The sequence below is a fragment of the Aspergillus lucknowensis genome (assembly GCF_044049455.1).
Source record: "Aspergillus lucknowensis strain CBS 449.75 chromosome Unknown BJX67scaffold_9, whole genome shotgun sequence".
Classification (NCBI taxonomy): domain Eukaryota; kingdom Fungi; phylum Ascomycota; class Eurotiomycetes; order Eurotiales; family Aspergillaceae; genus Aspergillus; species Aspergillus lucknowensis.
Window position 1 is genome coordinate 281,402 of NW_027263553.1, and position 20,840 is coordinate 302,241.

General features: G+C 54.8%; 10 protein-coding genes across 10 annotated transcripts; 7 read left to right on the forward strand and 3 right to left on the reverse strand.

Moving 5' to 3' along the window:
• Window positions 1-333: 333 nt before the first annotated feature.
• Window positions 334-2,342, forward strand: BJX67DRAFT_392042 (FAD-dependent oxidoreductase; the record flags this gene model as incomplete). The annotated part of the gene is made up of 3 exons (XM_071034883.1): window positions 334-563; window positions 619-1,540; window positions 1,604-2,342. 3 exons carry the CDS (start codon window positions 334-336, stop codon window positions 2,141-2,143), a joined length of 1,692 nt encoding a protein of 563 aa, XP_070888491.1. The 3' UTR covers window positions 2,144-2,342.
• Window positions 2,343-2,671: 329 nt separating this feature from the next.
• Window positions 2,672-3,307, forward strand: BJX67DRAFT_379064 (uncharacterized protein; the record flags this gene model as incomplete). Its single annotated transcript, XM_071032489.1, has 1 exon — window positions 2,672-3,307. One exon carries the CDS (start codon window positions 2,672-2,674, stop codon window positions 3,305-3,307), a length of 636 nt encoding a protein of 211 aa, XP_070888492.1.
• On the reverse strand, window positions 2,907-5,068 carry BJX67DRAFT_332492 (Serpin domain-containing protein). Its single transcript, XM_071027524.1, has 2 exons — window positions 3,349-5,068; window positions 2,907-3,300 (listed from the first exon to the last, which is right to left on the reverse strand). The coding sequence occupies exon 1, from the start codon at window positions 4,449-4,451 to the stop codon at window positions 3,357-3,359; it is 1,095 nt and encodes a 364-aa protein (XP_070888493.1). The 5' UTR covers window positions 4,452-5,068; the 3' UTR covers window positions 2,907-3,300; window positions 3,349-3,356.
• BJX67DRAFT_379066 (uncharacterized protein) lies at window positions 4,655-5,026 on the reverse strand (the record flags this gene model as incomplete). Its single annotated transcript, XM_071032490.1, has 1 exon — window positions 4,655-5,026. The coding sequence occupies one exon, from the start codon at window positions 5,024-5,026 to the stop codon at window positions 4,655-4,657; it is 372 nt and encodes a 123-aa protein (XP_070888494.1).
• A 129-nt stretch (window positions 5,069-5,197) lies between the features above and the next one.
• On the forward strand, window positions 5,198-6,628 carry BJX67DRAFT_347503 (uncharacterized protein). Its single transcript, XM_071028543.1, has 2 exons — window positions 5,198-5,610; window positions 5,665-6,628. Exons 1-2 carry the CDS (start codon window positions 5,203-5,205, stop codon window positions 6,505-6,507), a joined length of 1,251 nt encoding a protein of 416 aa, XP_070888495.1. The 5' UTR covers window positions 5,198-5,202; the 3' UTR covers window positions 6,508-6,628.
• A 364-nt stretch (window positions 6,629-6,992) lies between these two features.
• Window positions 6,993-8,735, forward strand: BJX67DRAFT_370740 (aldehyde dehydrogenase family protein; the record flags this gene model as incomplete). Its single annotated transcript, XM_071030960.1, has 4 exons — window positions 6,993-7,989; window positions 8,039-8,123; window positions 8,172-8,230; window positions 8,275-8,735. The coding sequence occupies 4 exons, from the start codon at window positions 6,993-6,995 to the stop codon at window positions 8,733-8,735; spliced, it is 1,602 nt and encodes a 533-aa protein (XP_070888496.1).
• Window positions 8,736-10,111: 1,376 nt separating this feature from the next.
• On the forward strand, window positions 10,112-13,449 carry BJX67DRAFT_392054 (tetratricopeptide repeat domain-containing protein; the record flags this gene model as incomplete). The annotated part of the gene is made up of 8 exons (XM_071034884.1): window positions 10,112-10,369; window positions 10,435-10,573; window positions 10,631-10,875; window positions 10,938-11,934; window positions 11,980-12,511; window positions 12,544-12,983; window positions 13,014-13,119; window positions 13,190-13,449. The coding sequence occupies exons 1-8, from the start codon at window positions 10,122-10,124 to the stop codon at window positions 13,447-13,449; spliced, it is 2,967 nt and encodes a 988-aa protein (XP_070888497.1). The 5' UTR covers window positions 10,112-10,121.
• A 41-nt stretch (window positions 13,450-13,490) lies between these two features.
• Window positions 13,491-14,128, reverse strand: BJX67DRAFT_332538 (uncharacterized protein). The gene has a single exon (XM_071027525.1). It carries the CDS (start codon window positions 13,873-13,875, stop codon window positions 13,531-13,533), a length of 345 nt encoding a protein of 114 aa, XP_070888498.1. The 5' UTR covers window positions 13,876-14,128; the 3' UTR covers window positions 13,491-13,530.
• Window positions 14,129-14,148: 20 nt separating this feature from the next.
• On the forward strand, window positions 14,149-16,096 carry BJX67DRAFT_347512 (longevity assurance proteins LAG1/LAC1). Its single transcript, XM_071028544.1, has 4 exons — window positions 14,149-14,338; window positions 14,478-14,791; window positions 14,840-15,127; window positions 15,215-16,096. The coding sequence occupies exons 1-4, from the start codon at window positions 14,275-14,277 to the stop codon at window positions 15,893-15,895; spliced, it is 1,347 nt and encodes a 448-aa protein (XP_070888499.1). The 5' UTR covers window positions 14,149-14,274; the 3' UTR covers window positions 15,896-16,096.
• A 1,824-nt stretch (window positions 16,097-17,920) lies between these two features.
• BJX67DRAFT_392056 (uncharacterized protein) lies at window positions 17,921-20,134 on the forward strand (the record flags this gene model as incomplete). Its single annotated transcript, XM_071034885.1, has 4 exons — window positions 17,921-18,802; window positions 18,876-18,938; window positions 19,000-19,105; window positions 19,158-20,134. Exons 1-4 carry the CDS (start codon window positions 18,491-18,493, stop codon window positions 20,132-20,134), a joined length of 1,458 nt encoding a protein of 485 aa, XP_070888500.1. The 5' UTR covers window positions 17,921-18,490.
• Window positions 20,135-20,840: the final 706 nt, after the last annotated feature.

Sequence of the window (20,840 nt, forward strand, 5' to 3'; positions counted from 1 at the left end):
CGACGCCGAGGATGGTGCAAGAGCTGGATGAATCAGCGGGGTGGCTTGCTCCTGGTCTTTAGATAGACACATATCCGAGGCCAGTTTGAAGTGCGCGCAGTATCAGTTGGTGATAACCTCGCACATCATGCAATTGTCTCAACAAAATGTCCGCCAGTGGAGCATCCTGAATCATGCTCCGCTGGCGATCAGCATCTGCTGCTCAAATAACGAGGACAAGCACTGTGGATGCAAGGAGGGGCCACGTCGATCGGGCGGCCTCGCAAACCATATTTGAGCCTTCGAAACGCCTCAGCGGCTCTGTCTTTGACGCTTTTTTCTCCGCGACTCGACATGAAATCCCTCCTTTTCCTGGCAGGTCTCGCGACAGCTGCAGCGACATCGTGCCGCTGCTTCCCCGGCGACGCGTGCTGGCCGTCCGTTGACACATGGAACCAATTCAACCGTTCAATTGACGGTCGGCTTGTTGCGACCGTGCCCCTGGGCCTCCCGTGCCATGATCCTCACTACGACGAGGAGTTATGTGCGCAATTACGGGAGGATTGGACGCTCCCAGAGCCGCAGTGCGCTACCCCCCCTGCGTTCCCTCATATGTAACTCCGTCGCTAACAAGCGCAGCTACGAGTCCTCCTCATCAATCATGGCCCCCTTCTTCGCCAACGACAGCTGCGACCCATTCCACGCCGTCGAAAAGCCATGTACGCTGGGGAACTACATCTCCTACGCCGTGAACATCAGCCATCCCACGCACGTCTCAAAGGCACTGCACTTCGCACAAACGCACAACATCCGCCTTGTCATCCGTAACACAGGCCACGATTTCAACGGCAAGTCGACCGGCGCCGGTGCCCTCGGCCTCTGGACGCACAATCTCAAGGATATCAAAATCCACCACGCCTACCACGACGACGACGATGCATTCTACTCCGGCCCCGCAATCACCATGGGCGCAGGCGTCCAGGGGTTCAAAGCCTACGCCGCCGCCGACGACGGCGTACCCGGCCTCGTCGGCGGCGAGTGTCCGAGCGTCGGCATTGCCGGCGGGTACACGCAGGGCGGCGGGCACTCGGCGCTCTCGTCGCGGTACGGGCTCGCCGCGGACCAGGCGCTCGCATGGGAAGTTGTCGATGGCCAGGGGCGCCATATCGTCGCGACGCGCGGCAACGAGCATGCGGATCTGTACTGGGCGCTATCTGGCGGTGGGGGCGGGACATATGCCGTTGTCCTCTCGCTGACGGCGAAACTGTACCCTTCGACGCCGGTGTCTGGGCTGAACTTGACGTTTTCGGTCTCGTCTGCCAACGACGACGACGACGACGACGACGACGACGGCGACGACGGTGTGGACAGGGAGGTGTTCTTCGAGGCGATCGGGCTCTTCCAGAAGGTGCAGCCCGCACTGGTGGACGCGGGCGCGATGGCGATATCGACCTTTACGAACTCGAGTTTTGTCCTCTCCCCGCTAACGGGCCCGAATATCCCCGTTGCCGAGCTGGAGAGGCTCCTCGAGCCATTCACGACGGGACTCGACGACCTCGGGGTCAAGTATACGCTCTACTCGGAACAATTCAATAGCTACCTGGCCCAGCTTTCCATGATGTAGAGCGTCGAAGTCGCAAGCGTGCAGTACGGCGGGTGGATGATCCCGCGGTCTGTGGTCGCGTCGAACAACGACGCACTCACAGCCGCATACCGGTATATCGTCGAGGCCGGCGCAACGGTGATAAACGTCGGGCTGAACGTCTCGCGGGCCGTCGTCGGCGGAGACGTCGAGAACGCGGTCCTCCCCGCCTGGCGGGAGACGCTCATCCACACGACGCTCGCGACCCCCTGGGTGTGGAATGCCCCGCGGGAGATGCGCGAGTCTCAGCGCAGGATGACGGAGGAGTTTGTCCCGCGTCTGAGGCAGTTGGCGCCGGAGTCTGGGGCGTATCTTAACGAAGCGGATTTCCGGCAGCCCGGGTTCCAGCGGGCGATTTATGGCGGGAATTATGAGCGGTTGCGTGCGGTGAAGGCGGTTTATGATCCGGCTGATCCCTTCTATGGGCTTACGGCTGTTGGTTCGGACGAGTGGGTTGAGCGCGCTGATGGGAGGTTGTGTCGGGTGGTGGCGGAGGGGAAGGATGTGTTGAGGGAGCTGTGAGAGGGGGTGGAGATATACTGTGTATAGAGATAGAGATACGAAGGCTGCAGCTTGTTCGATGGACGGAATGCCATCCCGGCAATCCGAAAAATCACCCGGCCAGTAGGGAGCTGAGTTTGTGTTTCTTGGCCTCGTCGTCCCTGGACTCACACCCTCGTATTGTCTCTGGGCAATGAAGAGAAAGCGTGGCTCCAAGAAAATCCAGCCCAGCCCTCAGCAGCCACCAAGCCTTGGGTTCCTCGTATTGGCCTGGGCAAGGGCCACGCCTCGCAACCGGGCGACTTCAAATGCTGAAGACTCCCTCCCGCGCTGGATCACCATAAAATGGGGTCCCAGGGTCCCATGCGCTGCCTGGGATTAAGTCTCACAGTATTTAGAATCTCAACTCGGTCTCGTTCTACCGGTTGTCTACAACAATCCCCTCAAGCGCCCGTCTTCGAGAGACGGGGACACGCCGTCGCCCACCACCAAAAACACATCGCAACGAACACCCCAGCCCCAAGACCCAAGACCCAAAACCAAACCATCATGCCAATCCCACAGAAAACAGTCACCAAACTCCGCGCCGACGCAACCGCCAAGGTTCGCTCGGGCTTCTACACCCGCGAAGCAATCATCTCCTCCCTCGTGGAACTGGCCCAGTACTACTCGCGCAGAGCACGCGCAGACGAGGCGAGATCCCTCGCAACAACCCTCGTGGCCGAGGCATGGGCCGCCCAACTAGCTCGCCAGGCGTCGTGGCCGGAAGGGGAGCGAACGAGCTACGAGCGGCTGGCTGCGGCGTTTGAGGCCATGAACAGTGGCGAGGTCCTGGCGAAGATGAACTGGACGTGCTGCGCGACGTGTGGGGGCGAGGAGATCCGCGAGGAGCGCGAGATTGCGCTTGAGAAGGGGCAGGGGGAGGGCGGATGGTTGGGGTATGTGTTTTTCCACGAGCAGAGTACGGAGGCGGTTGTTGGGGGGGATACGAAGCTGCCGCTGTATTTTTCGAGTTTTGACGAGGTGCAGGAGAAGGATGAGGAGGTTGGGAGGCGGATTGTGAGGTGTTTGGAGGCGGAGGGGTTGGAGGTTGAGTGGGATGGGGATACGCGGATTGGGATCGTGGTGAAGATTCCTGAGTGGAGGAGGAGGATACCGGAGGGTGAGGAGGGAAATAGCTGTTGAGGTGTTATTGGCAATATATGAAGCGAGAATAAACACAATACATGATCGATCAAGCAGAGTAAACACCGGTGAAGACCGCCATCTGAAGATCCTCCGCAACAATCGAGAATACAAACGGCCGGTCGAAGATCAGACTGCGGATCCGCCGAGGCCGATTTCGCTTCATGATTATCGCAGTGGCCGCAGCGGCTTCCGTGCCCTTCTCGTCGAGAATAATAGTCACGCAGTGGAGGACGTTGTCGACTATGTTCCGTCCTGTCCCCATCGCGGAGAAATTGCCCGACAGCGGATACCCGAGATTCTGGAGGATGTCCTTGATTCTGTCTTTGGTCCGGAGGTTGAACTTTGGGAGGCCGAATGTGTCGACGATTATCTTTGAGAACATGGGGACGCCGCTTTTGAGTCGAGGGATAATATCGTTGAGGGAGATGTCCTCGTGCGGCAGGTAGGCGATGAAGGACCATTCTGATCGAGGAGTGCAGGTGTATGGAAGGCGTACCGCCGTATAGTCCGCCTGCTGGTTCACGAGAATATGCTGTCCATGATGGAACATCATGTCGACCTTACTCGCCCGGTCGGCACGGTGAAAGGGAAAGTCTTTGACCGTGTTTTTCGGGTCGAACGGGCCTTCCCAGGCCGCTTTGAAGACCAGGGTGTTGATCAGGACCATTTGCGACCCTTCGAGGGCGCCGCGGGTGAGCATATCCTTGATGAGTCCGTCCGTCTCTCGAGATACCCACTCGTTGATCCGCTCCAGGCCGTCAACCAACTTCGGGAAGTCGGAATCGATTGTGGCGTCCAGCCGGCTCAGGTAGTGGGCGTAGTCCGCGTAAATTATGTTGTCTTTCTGCGCAAACAGCGCATTGGCCGATCTGAATTGGATCGCATCTGAGCCTTTCAGCGCCGTCAGAACTCTCAGGAGGACGGTGCAGATGTTGTCAGGGCTCTGGAAGCCGAGCTTTGCGCACAGTTGCCGACGGGGGGTGCCTTCAGCCCCGCCTGCGAGCATGACGATGGCGATGGCAATGGAGAGCGCTGAGACACAGGTGCCTTCTGGGGGGACTCCGCGAGCGCAGAGCTGGGTTACGATCTCCCAGCCCAGGTGGTTGACCGAGTCGATCATCGCGCGTCTGGACTTTTGCATGTTGAAGTATCGGATGTTTGTGTCTGAAGAGGTGAAGGACTGCGAGACACCTGTGTTCTTCGATAACGAGTCAATGAACGTGCGGTGAGGTACTGTGGCTGTGGCGGTCGCCAGGAGGGGGGTTTCGTATTTTCATTTCTGATGAATAATGTACAGGGCTGAGCAATCTACTCCGTCTCAAGATCCTCATCATTGAAGTCTCGTCAATCCGCAGCTTCAGTCTCCGGCTGGTTCCTGGCCCTCCACCACCGCATGATCGCCTGGTAGTAGAAATACGTCTCAAAGGTCCCCCAGATTCCGAGCAGCGTGTACAAGACGACCCTCACGTTCTTGCTGATTCCCAGTCCGTCAAGGCTGACTCTCGGAAGTTCTGGGTTGCCTTTGTGAGAGTGAGTGTTTTTGGGGTCCCCATTCGGCGCGCTGGCTTTGTTCAGGGAAAGGGCGCCCGTCGAGAATGAGTGCTGTCGTGTGTTGGGAGCACGAGACGAGACGGAGTGAGGGTGGAGCGATCGTGGTTTTGCGCTCAGCGGGAGGTGGTGGTGAATGCGATGAATTCGACGGGTGAGAGGAGGCATTTTGGGCATGGGGACTCTGCTCTTGGGAGGAAGAGTTCCCATGGATCTGACCTCAAGGAGTCCAGGGCGAGGATCGTGGCAGTGAGATAGATGCCCCAGGCAAAAACAGTCCAGTCCCAGCCAGCCTCCTTTCGCCTTCCCAATGTGTTTTTCAACAGTCTCCTCCACAGAGGAAGATGCTCACCCCTCGGAAACAGAAGCTGTTCGTGCCCTTTCTCATCCGTCGACGACTCTTCCTCCTCCTCCTCCTCCTCCTCGTGCTTGTGTTCTTTGTTGTTCTCCGCTGTCTGCCGACCGGGAACAACCACATCGTCTCTGGGAAATGGCTCCCCGATTATGACGTCGAAGCCACCCCGCGATACCTCCATCGCTCGTCCTATCGAAAATCTCCCGATTACGCGTACGAGCGCAGTGTCTCCGAGGCTCTTCAGAGTATCGAAAGGGATGTCCTCGAAGGAAACGGCGGACAGCGTCTCGCCGACGCGCGCATTTGGCAGATCCGCCTCGGGGATTATCCAGTTAACTTGGATCGGGGTCCGGACTCGCTGATGTTTGAAAACGTGAATAGTGAATGGGAATACCAGGTAAGTCTCTGCGAAGGAACTGCGATCGCTTGCGGCGGTGCTAAGCCCTCGCAGCTGGTGACAGATACCGAAGCCGATCGTTTCATCACTACCGTCCTCGCCGCCGTCCCGGAACTCAAGACACTCTACGACTCCTACCCATACCATGTCATCCGGTCGGATCTCCTTCGTTATCTCCTGCTCTGGTACTACGGAGGCTACTACGCCGACATGGACGTCTTTCCCGCAAAGTCCATCAAGTCGTGTCCGTCTTTAGCGCCTCTGTTCGCCGAACCCGACTCCCGCCCAAACGTATCCCTGGTCGTGGGAATCGAAATCGACGAGCCGCATGCTTCTCCACAGTTGATGCGCGACTGGCACTGGATCCGGACATACGGGCTGATTCAGTATACCATCTATGCGCCCCAGCGATTCAGCCCCTTGCTGCGGGAGGTTATTGTCCGCGTGCTGGCTCACACGAGACAACATAATAAATACAGTCTTCCCCTTATCGGACCGCGATACAACGAGAAGACTATTCTCGAAGTCACCGGTCCAGGAGTATTCACGGACGCCATCCTCGATGCTCTTTCTGACGGACTCCCGACCGCGCACTCGTTGATCGAGGAATCGGTAGAGTCGGACAAGGGTATCGGAGACTTGGTCGGCCCGTCAGGAGAAATATCGAAGCGTGTAACATGGGCACCTTTCCACACAATCCGAGAACCGCTCTGTGTGGACGCACAAGAGGCGGCGATCGGAAAATCCTTCGGCGGGCTCTGCGTGCTTCCGATCAACGCCTGGGGGAATGGGCAGCGGCACAGCGGCGCAGAGAACTTTCGGAGTCGACACGCCTGTGTGAATCATCGATTCGGAGGGACATGGAAGAAGGATTGGTGGAGTCGGCACTTTGGTTAACTGTTCGTAGATAATTGCTGTTACTTTCGATTGTGTATATTATGCGACGGCTCGTGATACCCCATATTCACAACTGCGCTTCAAGCTTTAACGTACAGTATTTGATCATCCTTCAAGAATCTTAGCTGCTCCAGCCGGGGTCTCCATCCCAGACGTTGGCGAGACATGTGGAAGCTCAACGGTCGGCTGGCAGTCCGGGCCGCGGTGCTTGTCGGCTGCTTCGGTTCGAAACATCCTGCAGGTTCATGAAACATTCTCCGCATGAAGTTGACGACTCGGAGGAGCTTGAGCTAGCTAGCGAATACGAACAGCTGCATGGCTCGCCGCTCCTCTCGGCCATCGCAGCTTCCCCCTCAACCAGCTTGCAAACGCATGTGCTTTCGCGCTCCAGGGTGATGGATGAGAGCTAAGTACAGAGCTTGCCGCTCGGAGGACGAGCTCAGTCGGCTCCATACCGATTTTCAACGTTCCCCGTCGCTCTCAAGATGGCTGAATACACCTCCGAGGCTGACGTTGAGCTCACCTACACTACCCTCCAGGCCACATTCAAATCCGGAAAGACCAAGGAGATCGCCTGGCGCAAATGGCAGCTCAAGCAGATCTGGTGGTTGGTCGACGAAAACGAGGCGCTCATCCGTGAAGCATTGAAGAAGGATATGAACCGGCACCCCTTCGAGACGACACTCACCGAATGTGCCAACGTAAAGGGCGACCTGATCGAGCACCTGAAGAACATCGACAAGTGGACCGCTGACCAGAAGCCAAACGCGGGTCTCATGGGGTTCCTCCTGAAGCCGACTGTGCGCCCGGAGCCGCTGGGGGTAGCCCTGATTATCGGGCCTTGGAATTTCCCCTTCTCACTCCTGGTTCAGCCGCTCATTGCGGCTATCACTGCGGGCAATGCGGTCCTGCTGAAGCCGTCCGAGGTCACCTCTGCCACACAACAGCTCTTCGTCGACCTGATCCCGAAATACCTTGACCCCAGCGCAGTTCGTGTCGTCACTGGCGGCGCAGCGGAAACCGGCCGTCTGCTGCAACGGAAGTTCGACCATATATTCTTCACTGGTTCCGTGCCTGTCGCTCGTCACATTGCCGCGGCCGCCGCGAAGCACCTTACTCCTACCGTCCTTGAGTTGGGCGGCCAGTGCCCGGCTATTGTGACCAGCAGCGCCGACGTGGAGGCTGCGGCCAAGGATATCGCGTGGATCAAGTACTTCAACTCTGGACAGATCTGTCTTTCTGTGAACCATGTGTTTGCGCATCCGTCGATTGAGAGGAAGCTCATTGAGCGCATGACGCACTGGTTCAATGAGTACAACAAGGGGGCGGCAGATTCGATGGCGCACATTGTCAACAACAAGAACTACGCGCGGTTGACTGGGCTCGCAGAGAAGTCGGAGGGCAAGGTTGAGTATGATGGGACCGCCGATGCAACGACAAGGAAGCTTCCGCCGACTATCGTCAGTGGTGTGAAGCTGACTGGTATGCCGCCTTCTGAGGGAGGTCCATATATCTCGACTGACGGATCCAGATTCGCTTCTCTCCGAGGAACTCTTCGGCCCCATCTGTCCTGTCGTCAAGGCGTCCACACAGGAGGCCATTGACTCGATCAACAGGTAATCTCGACGTCAGCTGTCAACGGTACCGTCCTAACGTTAATATAGCCTCCCCCACCCACTCGCCATCTACGTCTACAGCCAAGATCAGAAAGAAATCGACAAAGGTGAGGTCTCCTCCACCACGACCTGCCACTAGTTAACGTCCCAGTGATATCATCCACTCTTTCCGGTGGTGTAACTGTCAACGGTGTCCTCATTCACGCCATGGCCCCAGACACCCCGTTCGGTGGCGTCGGTGATTCCGGCCATGGGGCCTATCATGGCGACTACGGCTTCAAAGCCTTCACGCACTACCGCACGATCGCGCGCCCAACGCCGTTCTTCTTCAAATCCACGGCATTCATGCGTCCACCGTATTCATCCGACAACATCAAGAAACTGGCCGTCCGGAACAGCGTTGGAATTAAGAAGAACTGGTCGCTGGAAAATGAGCGAGAAGCGGTCAAACGAGGTCTGGTCTTCGCGAAGTTCCTGCGCCTACTGAAGGCTCTGGCTGGGGCGCTTGTATTGGCCGGCGTGGCTGATTGGAGTCTAGATCGGAGACTTGGTATACTTAAGGGGCTGAGGGATTTCCTTGTCGATGTTAGAAGTTTCTCTAGCCGGCGCTGATGTGATGCGATCAGATGCGTTGTGTATACGCCACACAAACCGACGCGATATCTCTATGAATGTCTACTCACCTATTGCTGGCGATAACGACGCTGTCCGAGAATGAAGGCAAGGGCACACTGCTCTCCTTGGCCATCTCGGCTTATTTCTTTCGTCCCTGCGAATGCGAAGACGGCTACCGTGGTGAGGTGTGATTTGAGATATCCAGTTGTTTGTTTCAGGCCTTGGTATTAGACGCCAATGTCAGTACGTCTTTATTTTGAGATCAACCGCCGGTGAGAGATTCTTCAGCCACCCCCCGCCAGGGGGTAGCCGTGGCTGCAGAAAGCAAACGGGAGGAGGCTCTGTTTGAGAAGAAGTTGTTGCCCGATCAGGTTGAAAGCTCCGTACTCAGTCTTTGGCTGCACTAACAGCGAGACAACGAGAGGAACGGGAGCTCTGCTTGCTCTGCTTGCTCTGCTTGCTCTGCTTGCTCTGCTTGCTCTGCTTGCTCTGCTTGCTCTGCTTGCTCTGCTTGCTCTGCTTGCTCTGCTTCGCGCTCCATGTCTTTGTCGCTGTTCTCCACCCCCTAGGTCGACACATCAAGTTCTGCTTCTGTTTGTCTGGAACCTCTCACTGGTGGGCCAAAAATTAGACTTTGTCCTCCAGATGTATCTTTCCGTACGGGCTCGTTGGCGCTGGGGAGGGAGAACCCTCTTGCGCCTAACAGCCGATGTAGTTGCCCCAGACAGTTTGTCCTAGCTTAAAGGAGGTCACGACACTGCCTATCTCCTGCTTAGACAATGGGATGCGTGAGGGAGCTTGGGATAAGGCCTTACCAGCTGGCCGCGCCGCTGCCTTCTGGACTCCACCCGAGCCTAAAGGTAACCGCAACACTCATCCGAAACAGGGGGAATTCCAAGACTGACGGACGGTGAAGTTGCTAATTTCTGACGTTCTAGACATTCTGATGCTGATCAGCGAAAACAGTGTACTCAGTTGAGGTCTACGGCTAACCTGGCCGGGGGACAGATTGCTCTGTGGCCATCCATGTCGTCGTATCATCATCACTTTCGATATCTTCAAACGCCGTTCGGGATTACCCAACCTTTTCTTGACTTCTCAGAGGGACCAACAACATGGAAGTCCTTGCCATCGGTACCGGAATCGCCACCCTCGCGGATCTTGCGGTGAGGGTCACCAAATACATCCACACGATCAAGAGCACATCCGAGACGATTGAGAAGGAGATAACTGCACTCAAAAAACTTGATCAACAGTATACAGTCAGCCAATGCTCAGGTCCAGGGCCTCTGGATCTCAAGGCGTACGAAGCCACCAGCATCAGCTGGCGATGGTTCTCATGGATTCCACCCCAGCACAGACGGGTCGAATGGCAATAACGAGATGGCAGAAGAGAGGGAGATTTGGCTCAACATACACGAGGTTATACAGCAGCTGCATGATGACCTTGGCCAACTGCAATTCTGGCTAAGTAAAGTCATTGGCAAAGGGGGCGGCGTGCCAAAGGGCAGATTTGACGCCTGGATGAAGGGCAAGCGGAGACTGAACGGCACGGACGACTACACGAAGATCTGTACCCGCCTTCAGCAGGGCCAGAACTGCTTGAATATAGCGCTGCTTGCCCTTCAAGCGTGAGTCTTTCTTCCGATTCGGCTACCCTTTCAAGGAGGGAAGCGTACTGACCTGGTTTCCCCAGTCGTTACAACCAGAAACTGCATACATCACAGGAAGTCGGGTTCGGGAACCTCGCACAGACGTCCCAGAAGCATTTCAAGGAGCTACAAGATATGGTGAAGTGGCTACAGGAGGCTGTTCGGGGGCAGGGGCCGGATGGTGTGAGGTTTTCCCGATGCAGTCACGTCGTATATTGGCTCAGGTGCTAATGTGGTCAGCTCCAGCATTCTCTTGCCTCCATCCACGCTCGATGCCCACCTGCGACTTCCAATAAACGTTTCTACACGCCCCAAAGCGTAATGAGTTACTACACCGGTCGGCGAGCGCAGCTAAGACAACTTGAACAGACACTTGCGGAGTCCCGTGGACGACAAACCCATCAGATGCGCTTCGTTATACACGGTCTCGGTGGCTCGGGAAAGACGCAGTTCTGCTGCAAGTTTGCCCAGGACAACAGGGAGCAGTAAGCTTACTTCCAGAGCGCGCTAGCAATTGGGCCATGCCGGCTAATGTCGGTATCGCCAGCTACTGGGGCGTCTTTTGGGTTGATGCACGCTCTACCGAGAGCGCGAAGCACTCGTTTGCGGAAATTGCCAGAATCGCCGGGACTCAACCCGACACCGGATCAGAAAAGAACTGGCTTTCCAATCTCCGGGAGCCATGGTTTCTCCTTATTGACAACGCTGATAATCCGGACGTAAAGGTGACCGACTTGATCCCGGCCGGCGAGCTAGGGGTGGTCCTGATTACTACTAGGGACCCCGCTATGGTCGTGAACAGCACCAGGAACGCCTATTCTCTTTGCTTTGACCAGGTGGAGGCTGAGGATGCGCGAGACCTGCTCCTAGTGTCGGCCGCCCGTCCGCAGCCCTGGTCCCCTTTGGCGAAGAAGCACGCAGTCAGAATCGTCCAGATGCTAGGGTACTTGCCTCTCGCCATCGTCCATGCCGGAAAGGCAATCTCGAAGAAGCTATGCTCATTCGAAGATTATCCCGAATACTACCAGCGAACATGGAGGAGGATTCGCCGGCCGCGAAGCGAAAGCCGGCGCCCCAAATCATCACTTCACACTGATAGCGCAGACGTCGAGTACGCGTCGAACATGAGTGTGTTCTCATCGTACGAGATGATATACCTTGATCTGGAAAGGAAGAACGACCAGCGGTCAAAGGACGCCCTGGAGCTGCTCAAGACATTCTCCTTCGTGTACGGGGACAACATCACAATGGAGCTTCTCATCGCCGCAGCGACCAACCCCCGACGGGAACGAACAGCGGCGACAGCTGAGCCTCAGATACCATCGAACAGAAGGGGTTCCATGGCATGGAAGCAAGCTGCGCAAGAGTGGCTTGTAGGGTCCCTCGCGTGTTCTAGCAGCCAGGTCGTAATTCCGGCCGTCCAGCGCGACGAGGATCTCTGTCCGTTTGAGAAAGACAGACTGTGCAGGGCTTTGTTTCTTCTCTATACTTTGGGCCTGCTGGGTTACCGCGAGGAGACCAACAGTTACTGGCTGCATCCCCTCGTGCATACCTAGGTGCGGCAGAGGCATGCGACGAGTACCGCGGAGCAAGCCCTCTGGTGTGAAGCTGCAGCGACGGTTCTGTTGCGCTCTATATTCACCATCGCGCCCAGCGACCTCACAATCCAAGACTTGAAACTCAAACGACAGGTCTACCCTGACTTGCAGAACATACAGCGGTATCGGGAAAAGATTGCAGATCGCCTGAACGAGAACAGGGCAGCACACAAGCTCCTCTTCCGGCCCTCCCGGCTTTTTCCTCACCCGGACCTCCAGAAGCGCCAGATACTCGAAGAGGTGAAGCACAGTCTGGTCTACCAGGCGTGTAGCGAGTGGCAGGCAGCTGAGGCGCTGCAGCGGCGCGCGAGGGATTACATCTTCGGCATGCTTGGCCCAGAGTCGCGTCCGCCAGTTCAGATTACATTGTTGTTGGCTATCAACTTTCGCCTCCAGACGCGGAACAATGAGGCCCGTTTGCTCCTACAGCAAGCGCTGCAGGCTAGCGAGCGCCAAAATGGCCTGGATCATCCGACGACCCTCCGAATCAAGGACGCTCTAGGGAGTACTTGCCTCGCCTGCAGTAGACTCGCGAAGCCCAGGGTCTTCACGAAGACGTCATCAGCAGATTTGAAAGGCTTGATGGGTACGGTCCCGGCCATGAGCACACTCTCACAGCGCGCCACCATCTTGCGCTGGTCAAGGAACGGTTTCTGGAGTATGATGAGGCGTTTAATCTGCTGCAGGAAGCCTATGAAGGCTTCAAAGAGAAGTGCTCCGGGCAAGAGAAAACTCTGGAAGTGCAGAGTAACCTTGCCTGGGTGTACGGGTTCGTGGGGGAACAGCACCTCCCGAAGGCTCTTGTCCTTAGCGAGAAGGTGACCCGACTCAGAACAAAAACTCTCGGGGAGAACAACCTCGCAACACTCGCCTCAATGCTTACTTCAACAAAGCTGAAAATTGCCAGGGGCCGGTTTGACGAGGCTGAGCGGAGCCTCCACACGGGATTGCTTACGGCGCAGAAGAGTCTTGGTGGAAGGCATCTGGGAACGCTGGTAGCTCGAACCTGGTTAGGGCATCTGTAGTGGCGCAAGGGCCAGTATGTCGAGGCACAGGAGGTCTTGGAAAAGACTATCGAAGCTGCCAACTACGAGCATTCGAAGCGAGCAGACGGAGAGCATATTGACCGCGGTGAGTCTCATCCTCCAGTGACCGTTTTGCGATAGGGGTGGCTGATAGCTATTCTGCTGGGTTTAGTTAGTTCAAGCAATGTGGTTCTTAGTCCATTGTTACGAAGACCAGGACAAAATCTCCGATGCCGTCAAAATGAGTGAACAGGTCGCCCAACTTGTAGGGGACTTTGGTGGGGAGGGAATTGGCCGCCAACATAAACTCTGGAGCTATATCCAGGAGAAGCAGGAATTACGCCAACTAGAGGCGCACAGTGGGAAGATTGTGCTTGCTGAAGGCCGGGAGGGAATCCCACCGCCAAAGAAGATAGTAAAGGGGCTGACGTTTTGATGCCCTGGCTATGTATATAGTGTATCTGGTGTGGAATTCGTGGTGCGTAGAGGGACGCGTCGATCGCAACTTGAAAGGATCCTAGAGCAGGGCTCCAGGGCTGTTCGTAAGGAGTTCTCCAGCCACCCTTGCATTGAGCTTGTTGACCTGCATCCCAGCTTCAGCGAACGTCGAGATCGAGGATGGAGATCTTGGGAGCAAAAAGATCTCGGTGCAGCGGAGCTGTGTGTGGATGAGTCCAGCAGACGTTAGCCTAAGTCGAGAGATAACCCCCGGCAGCCTGCACTTACAGCCCTCGTCCTGCTGCCGTGGTGTCGTCTTTCGAGCCCAATAAACAGACACAACGCAAACGACGACGGTAGCTCCCATAACCACGCTTGTCCAAATATTGATCAGTGGCGTCCCAGCGAAAGTCACCTCGGCCATGGTAAGGGGGGTATCAAAAGAAACGCTGATATTGCATGAAAGGGTCAGGGATCACAAATGCCTATTCCAACACAATCTTCTAGGAACCCGCTGCCTCGCGCTCTCTCGACACGTCCAGAGAGGTGTCCCCCTCCCTCCGTGCACGGAATTAAGTTCTTCCCATTTTCCTTGTTTGAACGGAAGCTTGTCTTAAAGAAAACGCAGAGAGTTGAGGCGGGGGGCGGTGTAAGCCGGAAGGCGCGGTTGCTGTCTTTGCAAGGGGGGTTGTCCTCTTTTTTTTTTTTATTATCATTATTATTATCTTGCTCTCGACCCCTTGAATTGGTGAAAAGGCCTATTGTCTTGAAGACATCGTCGCTCGATTTCTCTTCGGAGCCGGGCCTGACTCACGGGTCAGCCATGCCGTACAAACAGGGCTCAGGGGCATCGAGGCTCTTCCACTGGCTGGTCAGCCCCCAAGATGGTATGTCCTTTGCGATAAAAAAAGACGTAATGAAACATCCCTGTCTCCCGGGCAAAATAAAGGAGGGTTGCTGGAGAGCGTATCTCTCCACGAGAGCGACGCCACAGACGAGGAGTGCCATCTGGCTAACGCCGCGTAGGTCTCTCACTTGTTATTCTCGCCGTTGCCCTCCTTGCACACCTCTGCATTCCCGCAGCCCGGGAGAACACATCCGGTTTCTTCCTGATCTCGCATTACAATCCAGAGACGCAAAGATACGCTATTGGCCGCAATGATGCTTCCTTTCTTGCTTTTTGTGTTATCCTCTTTACGGCTCTCCGGGCAATCCTGATCAAATATCTCCTGGGGCCGCTCGCCAGGCGTTGCAGCATTTTCAGACCGAGAGATGTCACCAGATTCTCGGAGCAGGCGTGGCTATTGTGCTATTATACCGTCTTTTGGACACTTGGTCTGGTAAGCCACGTTGTTTCATTCAAGCTTATTCCCATTAACGAGTATCAGTACATCTACTGCACGTCAAAATACTTCCTGGACCAAAGGGAGATGTTCAGCGACTGGCCCACCCGCGAACTTCCGGGCCTTACCAAGTGCTATATCCTGGGCCAGTGGGCGTTCTGGATCCAGCAGCTGATCATCGTCAACATCGAAGAGCGTCGAAAGGACCACTGGCAGATGGTCGCCCACCATCTCGTGACACTCCTGCTCATCTACACCTCCTACGTCCTGCACCTAACGCGCGTGGCCAACGTAATCCTTATTCTAATGGACGTCGTCGACCTTCTCTTCCCAGTGAGCCCCCTCCTCTCTCTCTCTTATCTCACATCATGTCATGTCATGACCTTGACCGTGGCCCATCTAACCCCGGACGACAACCAGCTCGCCAAATGCCTGAAATACGCTGGCTTCTCGACCCTCCGCGACACCATGTTCGGCATCTTCATGCTCGCCTGGTTCCTCGCCCGCCACGTCCTCTACTGCATCACCATGTACGGCATCTTCATGCACATGCCGCGGGAAATCCGCGTCGGCTGCTACCACGGGTCGCAAGACACGTCGCCCACTCCGCTTCCGCTCCCGGCTCACGGCTGGACGCACATGCTCCAGCCTTTCTGGAACCCGGGCGGGACGATCTGCTACAGCGATAGCATCCGCGTCTGGTTCCTCGGTGCGCTTGGGTTCCTGCAGCTGCTCACGGTCATGTGGTTTGTGCTGATTGTGCGTGTTGCGGTAAGGGTGGTTAAGGGGTTTGGGGCGGATGATATCCGGAGTGGTGATGAGGATGAGGGCGATGCCGATGCCGATGCCGATGTGCATGACGAGGAGAAACCCGAGGACGAGGCCGGAGTCAGTGGCAAAGACGATGGCCGAGATATCGAATGCAAAAACGTCCCGCTCCAGACCGGTGTTGGTGCTGTCGAGCGTGAAACGTATTGTAGGCCTTCTCGTGGTCGGGTTGCGGTGAACCGTGGCCCGGCGCCGTCCAGCGTCAGTCTCTCAGGGCAGCACTATCGCAAGGAACACCTCGGTCGGATTGGATGTGAGAAGAAACAGGAGTGAGGAGAGGCAGGGGCCCTTGTCGACTACTATAGCGGGCTCTTCGCCAAGAATCGGAGAAGCAATGGGAGGGGAAATGGATTGAGAATCTGGTCGGTTGGTGGTGGTAATATGATATACTCGAGACGTCCTCCGGTGCGGATGGTTAGGTACTTGGATATCATGAGTACAGCTTCCGAATTGCGCGAATGAAGTTGCTCCTGACCCTCACACTAGTAAAGTCAGCCCTTTCGTATCCTCATATAGTGGTCTCCTCGCAAGTATGGCCTTGATCGGGAGCGAAACAGAGACCTCCCTGGAAGTTATGGGTGTCAATACCGGCTGCGCCTCTTGCATGGCTATACTTTGAGATTAATCTGGTTCTCTACTGCCTTGACGCGGAACTCGCGATTATCAATGGCTCAGCGAGTTCATATCACGTTTTCGTGGGGCGAGAATTCAGCGTTTCCTGAGGGTAGGGTCATACAATCTGGTTCGTCGGGTGCAGTCCTCTACAATACCACCCTAACGAAGTCTCTGGCTATCTTTCACTGACCACCAGGGCGAAACCGGCTGCCTCGTCTTTTCCAATGGAGCGGGGAGTATTTGGTGGAGTTTGTACGCTGGGCTATGTGGCTCGTGTAGGGCGTATATTTGCCACAAGTCAGAGACCGATTGTTATTTTGCGGGGCCGGATGGTCAAAGTAATCCAAGTATTTATGATATAAGGGCGTTGAATTCGTCTAGTCGTTGGACCCTGTATTGATTCCGGGTCACATTTCTAGCAGCTCTGTATATGTGGCCAGAACGGCCAGGAGATTCTGGACAGACTATGCTGACGACCGAAATACATAGCTTTCAGCCGATTTGTTCCTCCATTGCCCGAGTTTGAAGGTCCCGGGAGAACAGATTGGGCTTTTTTTTCTTTCCGGGGTATCTGAGACCGCCTTCTTGGCCTGCTCTTCGATCATATCAATGGTATTCCAATGAAGCTAGCAGTTGTACCCATCTTCTCCTCCATGGTTGAAGTGAACAAGGTCCCTACGGCCATCATAGCCATGTCGTATCGTATCAGCCACAGCATGAATCGGGTTGTAGTGGTACAATTGTACGTGAACCACTTTGAGAGAGGCCATGATATCAGAGTAGCTGCTGCCTGCTTCAGTGTATGGGATTGAGATTCAGCAATATCTGCATTTTCGTTGCACTGAAGAAAGAAGTATTTCGTCTTTTCCAGAAGCGTATTCGAGGTTAGGAAATGAGCCCAAGATTTGACGTACGATCCGGGCACGGTAACACCAAAGAGTTAGAAACTTCTTGAAAAAGAATATCTCTAGTGCTTGTCGGCCAGCATCTGCCAAGAGCTCAATATCCCTAATCCCTCCCCGATTTGGCCACTTTCTTTCGCAGTCGGCAATCGTCAGACCTGCGGCGAGACACTCCTCGACGAAGATATCGACAAACGTAGTCTCGAACGATCCATAACCCATATGATTGACTCTACCTCTCATTACAGTCATAAAGTCATCTTCTGCCCATATCACGGCGGAGACATATTCCAAGGAATGCCTGACCCTTGCCAATGCCCGCTGCGCAGCAGAAACGCCGTGGCCCGAGTACGGATGGCAAAGTTTCACGATGCAATCCCTTGGGAGGGGGAAGTCCCAACGTCGCCCTCGGTGAAGAGCTGTCGGATTCGAACAAGATATCCATGGATTCCTCGCGGACTTGCCCGTGAAAACCAGAAAACGAGCGGTATCCGCCCAGCAAGGGCAAGCTCCACAAACGCCGGGCCTTTGGTTACGCGGACAACTTGGCTGAATGACACAACTTCGCACAACAGCGTCTTTCGGATGCGGACGCTAGAGGAATCATAGATTTCCTCAAAGATCGAAATTGGACAGAAGGATTTCCGGGTAATGACAAGAGTAGTTTTGGTGAGCGAGGTGTTGGCTGCGGTACAGAAGCCATGACCTCACGAGGGTCAGAGGCGCTCTGCAGGGCAGACGCTTGCCCCTGGGACGTGTAAGTTGACAGCCTTTGCCTACGAACAGTACATGCGGGGGTTTTGAGATTTGCACACTGTGAATCCGAATATGGGGCGGCCCGTCTCTGGCATCGTCAAGAGGTGTCGAGAAGACGGGGCTGAAGTCTTCTGCCGCAACACATCGCGGTTTGGGATCCTTGAAAATTCTAGGGGCCTCATCCACGCTTCATGAGTTCAGCGAAAAGGAAAAAAAAAAAAAAAATCAATTTCTCGAACAAAGAGATTCGCTGAGAAGTGGGGGATGCCAAAGCATAAGCCTCGACGGTGACGAGCCTCACCGGCGTCATGTGATGGGTTGGCCGAAAATGGATTAGTGTCCCCCAGTGTTGTCTTTGCTCTTGAAGGTCCTCTTGTCTCCTCCAGGCTCCTTCGGCTTGGAAGGCGAGCAATCCCTTCAGCGATATCCCGTGAACCTTTCCATTGTGTCATCTTTGATGATTGTGCTACGTAGCTAATGTTTTGTTTTGCGTCAGTACGTTGTGTATCCCTCCCTCCAGTCATGAACAATGCTGACTCCCTCTCAGTAGACATGCCACCACGATGGCTCCCAGTGCCTGAGGCCCGCACACGCGATGGAGGAAACGCGGCCACTTCTTCACGGGCAAATTACGTTGCAGTCAGCTATAGAAGACGATGGCAATGTACTCCTAGAGCTATCTTATCCCGAAAATCGAATCCAGTTCTATACCTACCTTCTTTTGCACCGCAATGAGATCGAAAGCATCGTATCGTTTCACTTGGGACTGAGCGGGAAACAATCCTGCCGACTTGGTGAAGTGAAGGAGTGGCTATCTGGGAGCTTCAATGTTTGTATACCTGTCTACGTCGGCAATTGGAAAGAAGATACACCGCGCGTCCTGATTAGATTTCCACTCCCCTACAAAGTAGGGGAGTCGCAAACCCGATAACGCGGATGAAAAACTTCGTTGCGAAGCTGCAGCCTTTGTATGGTTCCAGGAAAACTGCCGTTCCATTCCTCTACCTCACCTATGGGGCTTCGGGTTTGCTGATGGTGTCTCTGTAAGCGTCTTCCCCGCAATCTGTCGTTTATTTACATTAAATCTACCCCTTCCATGCGTAGCTAACTGCCATTGAAACTGCACCGCTTATTTCCCGACTAATGTGGCGTTTTCGATGGTTTGTATCATCCTTCTTAAGGAAACCGCTTGCATGCCGATACTTTCCTTGTCGGAGAACTTACAGCTTGCGAACCGGGTATCTGTTACATCGAACGGAGAGACGGGGCAATGCTTTCAGAAACTTGGGATGAGCTGCGCCACGACGAGACGAGGAGGAACAACCTCTTCCGAGGGTTGTCTCGGATAATCCTCTCCACTACACAGTGCCGTTTCGACCGTGTAGGATCTTTAACAATTAACAATCAAGGTTTTATCAGACTAACGAATCGTCCACTTGCGCTCTGCCTTCAGCATCTCGAAAATGAATCTATTCCAACCAACATTGGCAGGGAAATCACGTATGCGGCCACAGATGCATACTTGTCAGATCTCCTGGAATGCCATAACCTCCGTGTGCGACATGCTCCGAACTCTATACGCGACGAATTTTATGGGCAAGCACAGTTGTCAGCTTTAACTATCATGCGTGCAATTTTACCTCACTTTACACGCCGTGATCTCGGGCACGGGCCATATGTCTTGAGTCTAACTGACCTACACCAAAGCAACCTCTTCGTTGACGACGATTGGAATATCAAATACCTTGTTGACTTGGAGTGGACTTGTTCGCAGCCCGTCGAGATGCTGCAACCCCCATATTGGCTTACAAGCCGTGGAGTGGATCAGTTACAGAAGGGCGAACACTTGAATGCTTTTAGCAACATGCACACCGAATTTACGGATACTCTGGAAGATGAAGAGCAATTGTCTCTCTCCAACGACCCCAAGGTTTTCGACATAGCTACTCTAATGCGGAAAGGGTGGGAACTGGGGAGTTTCTGGTATTTTCATGCGCTTGAGAACCCCAAAGGACTCTGCAATATATTCCTTGATCATATCCAGCGCATCTTTGCCCAGCTGGATGACCAGGGGATGATTCAGTTCGAGAGAACGGTTGCGCCCTATTGGACGAAGGACCTGTCCGGGTTCCTTGCCCAAAAGAAGAAGGACAAAGACTTGCATGACAACCAGCTCTGGGATACATTCTTGGCAGCAAGAAATCGCAACTCAGGCCGCGATTTCACCTTCAGATATTGATGTTGTAGCACTGGAACAGACGATCCAAACCCAGGATGCGACTGTGGAACGTTGACGTCCCGTACTTGCTATTTGATATTTCCGCCATGTTCAAGCATCGAGGGGGAGAATGAGAGGGGCGACCTCGGGATGGTGTCTTTGGTGCTCGAAACACAAGCACCGCCCCACAGGTAATCAAGCTTGGAGAGGCAAAGGGCCAAGAAGAACTCTCACAGACGGTTGGACGAAAAGAGTCACTTTCCCAGCCGACGGCAAAATCGCCCGGGCTGGGCATTCCAGTGCTCCTTCTCGAATCATCATTTCGCGCATGAAATGTTGCCATGAAAGTGCGAAATCATCAGTAACCTGCTCAACGCCGTCTCCGCAGCCAGGACACGGGATTCTCGAGGCGCGTTTTGCTCCTGTGAGATGCGCATCAAAAGGAGTCCCTCGCTTTCACTAATCTCAGAGAACAGAGTCTGGGGCCAAAAATGACCCCAAAAAGTGTCATCCCGCGTCTGCCTCCTCGAATCAGTGGCTTGTCCAATCTCAGCATTCATGGACCCAGCTTTGAGAGACAGAGGCCAACCGAACCGTTGTGGGAGTGGAGTGTGATGGTGGCGCAGGATTTGGCTCAAACAGTCCCCCCACATCGTCCCGGACCGGAGGCTCGGCGGAGAAATAGAAGTACTTTTGTTCTCTCAAGTGAAGGTTCAGGGACAAGGGC

Coding starts and splice junctions, on each gene's coding strand:
- BJX67DRAFT_332492 (XM_071027524.1), bottom strand. CDS start 4,451: ATGCAAAAGTCCAGACGCGCGATGATCGACTCGGTCAACCACCTGGGC.
- BJX67DRAFT_347503 (XM_071028543.1), top strand. CDS start 5,203: ATGCTCACCCCTCGGAAACAGAAGCTGTTCGTGCCCTTTCTCATCCGT. Junction 5,611..5,664: donor ATAGTGAATGGGAATACCAG/GTAAGTCTCTGC, acceptor AAGCCCTCGCAG/CTGGTGACAGATACCGAAGC.
- BJX67DRAFT_332538 (XM_071027525.1), bottom strand. CDS start 13,875: ATGGCCGAGGTGACTTTCGCTGGGACGCCACTGATCAATATTTGGACA.
- BJX67DRAFT_347512 (XM_071028544.1), top strand. CDS start 14,275: ATGCCGTACAAACAGGGCTCAGGGGCATCGAGGCTCTTCCACTGGCTG. Junction 14,339..14,477: donor GCTGGTCAGCCCCCAAGATG/GTATGTCCTTTG, acceptor AACGCCGCGTAG/GTCTCTCACTTGTTATTCTC. Junction 14,792..14,839: donor TCTTTTGGACACTTGGTCTG/GTAAGCCACGTT, acceptor AACGAGTATCAG/TACATCTACTGCACGTCAAA.